This window comes from Papaver somniferum, chromosome 3 (assembly GCF_003573695.1).
Source record: "Papaver somniferum cultivar HN1 chromosome 3, ASM357369v1, whole genome shotgun sequence".
Taxonomy (NCBI): Eukaryota; Viridiplantae; Streptophyta; class Magnoliopsida; order Ranunculales; family Papaveraceae; genus Papaver; species Papaver somniferum.
In genome coordinates this window covers 45,653,462-45,664,696 of record NC_039360.1, presented here as the reverse complement: position 1 = coordinate 45,664,696, position 11,235 = coordinate 45,653,462, and the positions used below count along the sequence as shown (strand labels likewise).

The window sequence follows — 11,235 nt, the reverse complement described above, 5'->3', positions numbered from 1 at the left end:
TTTTATCTGAATCTGATTTCTATTACTAACCGGGATTCTTTCTTTTTGTTTGATGTAAGATTCACTAACAAAAAGATAGTGATAGCGTGACACTGAATGAGTTTGAGGCGTAGGTTCAGGTAAGAATTAGGCCTCATCCTTCAATTGAAATGCCACATGTGGAGTCTCGATAAGCTTGCACTAGATTATGTTACAAACATAACACCTTACTGCCCTACAATAATTCTAAAAGAACAGAACACTAGTCTTGTCACTGTATCTTCACCTTTACTTTGGTGATTTGTTTACAATGCTGAGAAAAAAGTTGGAGACTGATTTCAGAAAACTTTGAAATAGAATAGTTGATTCAAAAGGGTAAAGATACGATGGAAAAAGTAAGATATATCTTGTTGTAGAGCAAGCAATTGGCACTCCTAGGGAATCTGTAGCAAGATAACTCTGGAATAATTCCTTCCTATTAGTGTTACCTCCTAAAATGAGTGTAGTTCTTATCTTTTTTTTAGCTATTATTAGGTTAACCACGAAAATCACATGGTGAATAAATGCATTTCACAATGACAATGTTACCGTCTAAAAAGAGGTTATGGTATTTTTAACTAGTTGGATCCCAGAGTAAGTTTGTTTCAACAGCCATGTGAGTTTTTTGATCTTCACCTTACAAATCCTTACGCAGGTTTCATTACACAGGTACACCATTCCATGACTTTATATTCCTGCAACAATTAATCACCATATGGCTTGGGCCTTGGCTAATAAAGTTATCAGTATCTGCAGTTGTGGTGCTGTGGACAGTTAAAAGAAAAGAAAAATCTTTTCAGGAAAGCTCAACCATATTCATAAATGGTGCCAAGGATGCAACAAAACACAACAAAAACAGCAGGCCGTAGAAAGAATGAAAAAAAAAAAGGAGACCGAACAAACAAGACTTTATGAAACATATCTCATAGCTTGTCCATCACTGATCAGTTCTAGTACATGCTGACGGTTACTACTCATTACTCAATAAAACAACGGCCAGAGAGTGCAGCCTCCTGCATTCTGTGCACTCAAATCCAAACCATCTTCGATTTGTTCATCCTGAATTTCTTGAAATATTTTCGTGTACACTGCAGACCTTTAGCTCATCTGTGTTACAATTCCAGCTTCACCCCTCATTGACATCCATAAGACTCCTGAGGATGAGTAGCCGCCTTGTCTGCTAAATTCGAGCAAGTATGCGTAAGATTTCAAGAACCTAATATGATTTCTTTTAAAGTGTATATTTGGGATTCGAAAATTAAGGATACATAGATTTTCTAAACGCCCAGCTCCTAGCAAGATATGATCAACTGGAAACTATGTGTACATTGTGTATGCAAGGACGCAAATTGTCAAATGTAGTCACTGTTGACATCCACAGCTTGAGGTCAGAACTTGTTCGCAGCCAACCAGAATTTTCACTGTTGCCCAGCTCCTACCAATTATGCTTTTTGCAGCCAGAATTTGTAAAATTTGAAGGCCTTAGCTGAAGCCTTGGTTGAAGAGCAGCTGTGTCTGGGACTCTGTGACAAATGGGAACCAAGCCAGGACCGCTACAAGCGCAAAAGTAACGAGTCCCATTCCATATCCGTATCCCTAGCTAGATCCCTTGAGGAACTCCACAACCTAGTGCCTTCATCACCTGCTTACATGCTTGTCACCAAGAACATAAACAATAATTAGCTCAACAGGGAGAGACTAACATCATGGAGAAAATATACACAAGATAGATATCTTTATACTATGCGACTTCAATTCTACCTTCTTAACTTCACATACAGAACATCAACCATCCACAAGTCGAACCTCAATAACAGATACTATGACGTGTGTATGAAGTACAATGGACATTACAAAAGGGAATAATATACAATCTCATGTAAACTGTTTAGCTTGGTGAACTTCAGTTATTGCTTATTACTATAACATGCATCAGACTAGGTTAAAGTGCCATCTTATAATTGTGTCAAATGCATGGAAAATTAAATTAAAAGTTAAGAGAATAAAATGTCTTATACGAAGAGACCTTGTTAAGGGGCTCAGGCTTGGGCTTTAGCATTATATGAACACTGGAACAATTAATATTAAATGCTCCCTGTTGGGTTTGTGATGCTTCTTTCTGCTAAGTGCTAACATGAATGTTCTTTGAAAAATCTCATCCATGTTAATTAAAAAACAGATCATGTTCATGGATAAGGGCCATCTTTGGGTTTCAGGTAAAATCGATCATATTCATGTGGACCATTTAACCTAAAACCCAAACATAGCCCTTAGCCAGTCAAGAAGGTCCAGCTGTCCCACGTTTTGTCCATGCAGCTCAAATCAAGGTGGACATCTCAATCCACCATGAATCCAGAGAGCATCCAGATGCCCTAAACAAAGTAAATATCAATATGATTCATGGTAACTAACCGATGGCGAAGAGACCCAATGAACCTTGTACACCTCAAGCTGCATGATACATTGTAATATATCCCAGCTGCACCCAATGGTAGAATGTCATACCACAGCAGCCGTGAGCTACTCAAAGAGGAACATGGCAACAAAATAAATAAAGCAAAAATTAGAAATATCGAAGAAATGCAGAAATATGGCAAAAGAAAGTCTCAACTAATTTCAAAAAAATAACACGCCAGCAAAGGACTAACATTAAGGAAAGCATTATTTTAAAACGGCACAAAACACTTCAAAAAGCACCCCAGCTGTTGTGTATGTGATGACAAGTTTGTCTCTATTGATAAATTGTAGATCTACAGTCATATAGCCAGTAAGATCCATGTCATATATACCAAATTAAGTATTCATGTTCCTACATAAATCAGTGAGGTGGATAACTGAGTCACCAGGAGGCTAAATATTGTTGAAACATGAGTCTCATGGCCAGGTTACATGAAATAGTGCAGTATAGTGTGTGTGCACAAGATTGTGCCAAGTCTAGCATGTGTACATATGTTTGGGTAATGTAGGAATTCTGTACAGTGTCTCGTGAACAGTATAGCCTAGATATTTAACACAATAAGGGTATATACCTGTAACTGAATTTATAAAAAAAATGACTTTCTCCTCTGAGTGGTTCATACTCTTCCATACAATCTCTCTTGATTTCTACAGATATTACTGAAAGCTAACTGTGGTCATTCTCAGAAGGGAATCATACGTCCTGTTAGAGACACTTATATTGTGTTGGATCAATCCTATATTCACTCACCCATATACTCAACCTCAAACAATTGCAGAGAACTACAAAAGGGTAATCCTATCAGTTTAACAGGCATACCACTTTTGCATAAATCAAGAGAGAGGGAATAGAAGAGTGTAAACCACTCAGAGGTGAGAGCCTTCTATTTCATAGATTGAGTATGCACAATTACAAGAATACCCTACAAATATCTAAACAATGTTCACAAATCACTGTACACTATTCCTACACAACGTAACCGTATGTACGCAGATTATATCTGTGAAGAAGGCTTTCTTCACATGTTCTATAATACACTAACTAGTATAACCTGACCATGAGACTAATATTTCAACACTGCCCCTCGAGCTGGTGCGTAGATATCTAGCATACCAAGCTTGTCAAGGAAAGAGTTGAATGGTTGACTTGTAACTCCTTTTGTCAGAATGTTTGCAAACAAAATTTCTCTTTGATGAAATGTTTGTCCACTTCCACATGTTTGGTTCTGTTATGTTGGACTGGATTGTGAGCAATGTTGATGGCAGTTTTGTTATCGCTGTGCAACTTCATTGGACCTTTAGGCTTGAAACCAATTTCTGACAAGAGTATTCTTAACCATAGTAGCTCGCAAATTCCATGAGCCATAGCTCTAAACTCTGCTTCGGCACTTGATCTAGCTACGACTGATTGCTTCTTGTTGCGCCAAGTTATTAGGTTTACTCCAACAAATGAACAATAACCAAAGGTAGACCTTCGATCAATCACAGAACCTGCCCAATCTGCATTTGTGTATGCTTCAACCTCCATGTGGTTATTCGGAGAGACTAACAGTCCTTTTGCTGGTCCAGACTTTAGATAGCGAAGTATTTGATACACTGCATCCATATGTGTCTCTCGTGGAGCATGCATAAATTGACTTACAACACTCATAGAGTAAGCAATATCAGGACGAGTGTGAGACAGGTAAATCAGTTTTCCCACTAACATTTGATACCTTTCTCTGTCCACCAGAGGGTGTTTTCTCCAACTTCTTGTTTGGTTCAACTGGTGTGTCAATAGGCTTGCAGCCCAACATTCCCGTCTCAGCTAGAAGATCTAGGACATATTTCCTTTGAGAGACGCAGATGCCCTTTTTTGATACCTTTCTCTATCCACCGGAGGGTGTCTTCTCCGACTTCTTGTTTGGTTCAACTGGTGTGTCAATAGGCTTGCAGCCCAACATTCCCGTCTTAGCTAGAAGATCTAGGACATATTTCCTTTGAGAGACGTAGATGCCTTTTTTGATCTTGCCACTTCAATCCCTAGGAAGTAGCACAACTCTCCTAGGTCCTTTATCTCAAATTCTTTGGCCAAGTAAAATTTCACCCTCCCCATTTCTTCCATATCATCACCTGTCATTATGATGTCATCCACATACACAATAAGCATGGTGAGTTTTCCGGTTTTTGAACGTTTGAGGAATTAGTATGATCTGCCTGGCTTTGACGAAATCTATATCTCCGCATATTTTGGGTAAACCTTCCAAACCATGCCCTACGAGACTGCTTCAAACCATACAAGGATTTCTTTAACTTGCATATTTTTCCTTCATTAGCGTCTGTTTGAAATCTAGGAGGAATGTCCATGTGTACTTCCTCTTCCAAATCACCATTAAGAAAAGCATTATTCACATTGAACTGTTGGAGTGGTCAATCCTTTTTTCTTGCCAAAGATAACAAGACACGAAGAGTGTTCATCTTAGCAACAGGAGCAAAGGTTTCTTGATAGTCTTTTCCATAAGTCTAAGTATAGCCCTTGGCTACTAATCTTGCTTTATATCTTTCAATGGTTCCATCAGACTTGTACTTAACAGTGAAGACCCACTTGCAGCCAACGATTTTCTTTCCTTTTAGTAGCTCGACCTCTTCCCATGTGAAATTCTCGTTTAAAGCTTTTTGTTTTCTACTATCAAAGCCTGCTTCCACTTTGGATCAGCTAGTGCATCTTCAACCCTTGTAGGGATTGTAATGGATGATAATTTATTTGCAAAAGTAGCATAAGAGGGTGACAGGCGATGAGTAGTTGGCAATCGGAAGATTAGTAGAATACCCATATCGAATTGAATGTTTACTTATACGAGTAGGGTATTTATCTTCCTCAACATTTGTGGACTCATCAGCCAATATCTGTGGCATTTGTTGACTCATCAGTTGAATATCATCTTCACGAACTCTTAAGGCTGTCTCAGCAAGAAGTTTAGGAGGTTCTGATTCCACTACCCGGGGAATCTTGTCTCTTCATCTACAAACCTGAATTTGTGGAGTAACCTGCAGTTGAGGAGTAACATTTTCCTTAGGTACTGAACCAGGATGATCAAACCAATGCTGCTCTTCACAATACATTATACGCCCCCCCTGAAGAGAAGCCGTTGAATACTCTGAGAAGTAGGCTTGGTCTTCACAAAAAGTTACATCCACAGTAAGGACAACATCACCCCAAATTCATTTTGGCATATTCATTTGGAATAACAAGCACCTAGTGACTTCTAATATGTGACGATTTTTCCATCCAACAACTCCATTTTGCTGAGGAGTATATGTTCCAAGAAGTAAGAAGATAACCTTACTTCATATACTCACCACCTCTATCAGATCTTAACACCTAAATTTTTCTGTCAAACTGGGTAAGAACAAACTTATGAAAGTTCTTGAAGACGTCATGAACATCACTCTTATTTTTTAATAAGTAGACCCAAGAGACTCGAGAACAATCGTCAATAAAGGTGACAAACCAACGAAAACCACAAGAGTACTGACACGTGAAGGACCCCAGACATCACTATGTATAAAAGCAAAAGGAGATAAACTTTTATTCGTGCTTAAAGGATGAGGAACAGGGGATGTTTAGCTAGCTCACATGCTTCACAATGAAATTTAAATATATCAAGTTCTGAAAACAACTTAGAAAACAACCTTTGCGAATACCCAAAAGAAGGATGTCCTAATTGTTTATATCATAACCAGACTTGTTCTTCAGAACTAGATTCACTTGTTGATTTGCATGCTTTTGTGTTGCTCTCTTGTTCCATCTCTTGTAACTCAAGGTAGTAGAGACCTCCTCTCTCCTTACCATGACCAATGGTCTTCTCTGTGCGAAGATCCTGAAAAACACAATGTATGACAAAGAAGGTAACACAATATTTTAATGCTTTAGTTATCTGAAAGATGGAGAGGAGATTGCATGAGAGATTCGGGAGATGTAACACCATAGAAAGGGACATGGAGCTAGTTATTGGAATATTTCCTTCACCAGAGACAATAGTTGGAGACCCGTCAGCAGCCAAGATACATGGTTTACTAGGATTGGGATTGTAAGTGGAAAACATATTAGATTTGGTAGACATGTGATCAGTTGCTCCACTATCAACAATCCAAGGATCTTTAGGTTGTTCCCATGAAGGTATGGCTGCATTATCAAAGGTGCCTTTGCTACCCGATTGAGCCATAGAAGTCGACCCAACATAATTCTCCTTGGAAGACAGCAATCGGGCATAGTCCTTTATCATTTGCTCCATTTGGGCTTGAGATGGTTGGGAAGAAGTATTGGTTGATATAGATGGAAATTTCTCCTCATCAGTTGTGTGATAGCTCTTGGGCCACCATTTCGACCTCTTCTTCCTCCACCACGGCCACCAGAGAAACCCCCTCTCTTATTATCGTTCTGCCATTGTGTACGCCCATTGAGCATGAAGCATGTCTCCCTAGTATGCCTTCTCTCGTTACAATAGTCACAATTTAGTGAGTCTTTCTCGTCAGGCTTGTGGTTGTTTCCTGATGTGACTGTTGAAACATGAGTGGAGGTGATAACAGCCTTCAATGCTAAACTTTCTTGAGCCATTGGAAGTGTCATAGCAACCCTGCGTAGTTCTTCAGACCTCACAATTACATAGACTCCCCGAAGTGTAGGCAATGGATCCTTTCCCAGTATTTGAATTCTAATGGGGTCAGAATCTGAGTCTAGACCAACAAGGAACTCAATAATTCGACCATTTTCAATTCTCTTCTTCAACTTGGCGGTGTCAGCAACACACTCCATGTCACACGTCCGGAGGAAATCAAGTTCTTGCCACGAAGCTTGAAGAACATTATAGTAGACTGACAAGGGTTTATTATTCTGCCTTGTCACTATAACTCTATAATTCAACTCGTAGATTTGTGTAGCATCACCACTCACCACATAAATCTGAGAAACTGCATGCCACAGTTCTTTTGCAGTGGTTAGGCGCATAAAACTGCTCCTTAAATCAGGAGACATAGAACCTAACAACCAACTCATTATTAGGGCATTTTCTTCCAAGTCTCGTGTAGGGTCTGAGCTTTCTAGACATGTCTTGGTTCCAGTCAAATACCCAATCTTTTCCTTACCGGTGATGAAAGCTTCACCCAGTGAGACCAAACAAGGTAGTTGAAATCATCCAACTTACATGATGTCATATTGACATTTATACCATCATTGTAAGATAAATCTAGAGATGTTGAACTCCTAGAGTTAGATAAACTACTGTTTTCAGAAGTGCTAGCCATATATCTAACTTATTTCAACAAATAAAGACAAACTTCAAGGAAAAACAACTAACAAAGACTGTTGCTATCTGATGACTCCCAACGATTAACATCAAAAAAGACTAAGTTGAGATTATAAATTACCTATCAGCTTCCTCCCCCTTGTCCAGGGTTCGAACATACTGCTGACAGTATTGCTGGTAAACACTCTCGATTTCCAGTGCAGCAGTCGCTTTGACCCTATAGAGGAGACTTAATTTCCTGCTCAATCAAACAAAACTGTGAAAGCTATATTTAAGTATTTTACCAACTCTGATAAGGGACTAATCAGTCTCATATTTACATGACTATTCTTATATGATAGGAAAACAATCTAAGCCGCGTACATGAAATGATGACACTTGTTCACAACATGGAACATATTATCGGAAGGAAATTTATGTTGCTCACTTAAAGTCTCTTAAACAGGTTCTGAAAGATTGCGCATTCGTGGGACGATTTAATGAAAATATCTATTATGGCCTTATGGGGCAAACTAGTATAGCTAGACATTCATTCTTTCATTCGAAATCGAAACTGACGACACACACAGCGTGAAAGAGAGCACGGAAAAATCTCTATCTTTATAATGGCTGGTGCTGACTTGTTTTGAACTGTCCAACACCTTACCTACGAGCTTTCTCAAACGCGTTAAACTTTGTAATTCAATTTCATAAACACATAGTTCTGCAAAATTTTAACTCCAATCCACAAATAGATAAACAATCAAGACTAACTCTGAAAATCCTAATGTTCAGTATGGTAATGAGACTTACAGAGATAACCACCAACACAAGGGCGTACAGGTTTGACTTCACACGCAACATGGAGTATACGGACAATGCTACCAAGAGAAGACACCGCAATTTCATTATCAAAGCTTTCCCGTGAGAAAGTTGATGTGGCAGTGGCAGTAGTAGTACTTGTAGACTGTCTACTGGTCAAGCCATGTAGACCTGATGATGATTCATGATAATGTGGCAGTAGTAGTACTTGTTGACGATCTACTGGTCAAGCTTTATGCCACTATGATAATGATCAAATTTACAAACATTACAACCACTTCAAGATTCAGGTAACTAGTTACAAAAGTAGGCATTATAGCAATTTTGGTCAACTAAATCCATGAACTCAGCAATTTTTGATACTGGTACGAAGACAACTCAAACCCTAGAAATCACTGACAAACTAACTCAAGAAGTTACTTTACAGTAACTGAAATCAGGTCTCACAATCTATACAATGAGATTTAACAATTGCACAATGAAACAAAGTTCTAATCTGACGTTCTTACTAGGTATATGTCTAATCTCAGAGATAAAAACAACATCAAAAAAGATACCTAGCTTTCTTGAAAAGGAAAATGGATAAATACTTTCTCCAAATTCACGAATACTTTCTAGATTACCAGAAACAATCTCAAACTACACATTACATTACAAATCGAAATGGAAGACATTCATCATAAATAAATGAGTATCTTAAAGAGAAACGAAAACAACTTATATTATATCATTAAGTTCAACCTAAATCCGATTATAAAACCCTATAAATCTACTAAAAGTAAGTCTTACATGTTCGATTTCGTCGATTCGAAGTCTTCTTAACCTGCTGCAACTCTCATCAATAGCTTGGTGTAATGGTGTTGGAAGGAAACTAAGAGCGAGAGAGAGCAGACGAGAAAAATCAAAAATGAAAGACTGAAAATGGGAATAGTATTATTATTAAAAGTTTGAAACTGTAAATCGGAAATTCGGTTTTGTATCATAAACTTTTGAGCTTGACATGGGCTTCAATCTCAGAGTGAGCCCAACAGTAGGCTTGCTATGACTATCAGACCTTTTTGAAATTATGATTTAAATTCAAATTATAATGTGTTGTAACCTGATTAATATCTAAATGCAATAATTTGTTTTGTAACCTGATTAATACTACAATTTAAAGATAATTAACGAATGATTAAAGGAATGCATACAATTTAATGAATAACTAAAAAGGCAGTCATTATCATTTAGGAGGAACAGAGAGAATTCGGGTTGTCATCCCAACAATGGGAAAATAACAAGTTCAATTGTTTTTTCTTGATCGGTAATAAGTTCAAATCAAAATCAAATTAGTAGACCACCATATCATAAGTTCCTAGCGTCTATAGCTAGTTGACATCACGGATATTCCTGTCTGAACGAATCTGTTCTTATTCTACTCATCGATGAGTCTTTCTTTCTGTTCCAAGTTCCAACCACTGCAAATCACCACAAACACACAATACCATTCAACTAATCTACTATTAATCTTCAAAAATAAATTAAAAAAATCCACTATAACAGTAAATTAGCTTTTTGGAGCAAAGATGTGCACGCAGTACCTGGTGCTCTAGCTTCATGGGCGAGCGAAAATATACAATCTTTTCACTGTGCTCAAGAAATTCCTGCAACATATTACATATGCATCATTCGTCCATTAGAATCTTATATGTTTTAGCCTAGTTAGCGATTTTGGTTCCTACAAGCACCAGCAATTCAGGTGTTTTTATCATTTTGTGGCCTAGGTGTACATTGTTGGTGCCAACTATTAAGGCTGCTGCATTGTTGGAAAAAGTGAAGCCTAGGTCCAAATGGGTACGAAAATTGGGAGTCAAAGCCAAAAAAAATATATATATATATATATATATATATTGTAAAAAAAGAAGAAAAAGGCTGGGTTAAATCCATGAGGAGCCTGTTTTAGTGCAAAAGTAAGTCTTACTTCCATGGCACACTGCCTACAATCCCGCGACCTCCTTCATGATTCTCGGATATGAAGAGTGTACCTTCGGTGGTTACTGTGACATCTTCAAGTTCATCGTCAGGAATTTCCCCCGCGTCTAGATAGTTCACTGATAATTATGAAAATTTGAACATGTTAATGCACGAGTATGCAAAAGTTAAGCTAATTGTACGGGCAATGGGAAACATCGTCGTTTAAGCTCATCTGCAAGATGGTTAGAAAGAATGCCTTAAAGTCTGGTTTGTCACATCAGTACTATCCACCAGAGAGTACCAGATTATGGTGGAGAGGCTGCAGGCGGTGTTGAAAACATTAAGCAGAGTTTATGCCAAATCATATTAAAGAAAAAGCGGATAATAACAAGGAAAGTTTCTATGCCCTAATGCCCAAACAAGAGCACATATAATATGACACACACATAGAGGGATCAGGCGCAGAGATCCATGAGTAAGACCTGATAAGAAGTTGTTTGACAACTTATGAAGGGCTCGGCGAAGGGATTCATAATTGTCATGAGCTTTGATATTGATCCTCCTCCCTATAGGGCAACCAACCATATGCACTTTTATGCACGTTGCTCTCACCTCTGATGATACATCCCTGAACATGTCATTTGAAGATGACCCGACTGGAGAGATTGGTTCATTTGTAATTTCAGACATATCTCTGCTTATGATGAGAGAAATATGGTGA

The 11,235-nt window shown here is 38.2% G+C and overlaps 1 protein-coding gene across 10 annotated transcripts; it reads right to left on the bottom strand.

The window, feature by feature from the left end:
• Nucleotides 1–864: 864 nt before the first annotated feature.
• On the bottom strand, nucleotides 865–9,483 carry LOC113356051 (callose synthase 5-like). 10 transcript variants are annotated; one of them, XR_003362782.1, is made up of 5 exons: nucleotides 9,351–9,473; nucleotides 8,553–8,802; nucleotides 7,882–7,998; nucleotides 2,431–2,538; nucleotides 865–1,671 (listed from the first exon to the last, which is right to left on the bottom strand). XR_003362782.1 is itself a non-coding variant. In XM_026599063.1 (4 exons), coding segments are annotated over exons 1-4 (231 nt in total). In that variant the 5' UTR covers nucleotides 9,353–9,483; the 3' UTR covers nucleotides 865–1,656. The 10 variants fall into 10 exon arrangements, 8 of the variants coding, with proteins under 8 accessions (XP_026454848.1, XP_026454845.1, XP_026454846.1 ...); XM_026599063.1 differs by lacking the exon at nucleotides 8,553–8,802 and having other exon boundaries at nucleotides 865–1,660; nucleotides 9,351–9,483; XR_003362781.1 differs by lacking the exons at nucleotides 865–1,671; nucleotides 2,431–2,538 and adding an exon at nucleotides 6,096–6,335 and having other exon boundaries at nucleotides 7,882–8,016.
• Between the last annotated feature and the right edge of the window lie 1,752 nt (nucleotides 9,484–11,235).

What these genes read in the sequence shown, in the direction of transcription:
- LOC113356051 (XM_026599057.1), bottom strand. Translation starts at nt 7,510, where the DNA reads ATGAGTTGGTTGTTAGGTTCTATGTCTCCTGATTTAAGGAGCAGTTTT.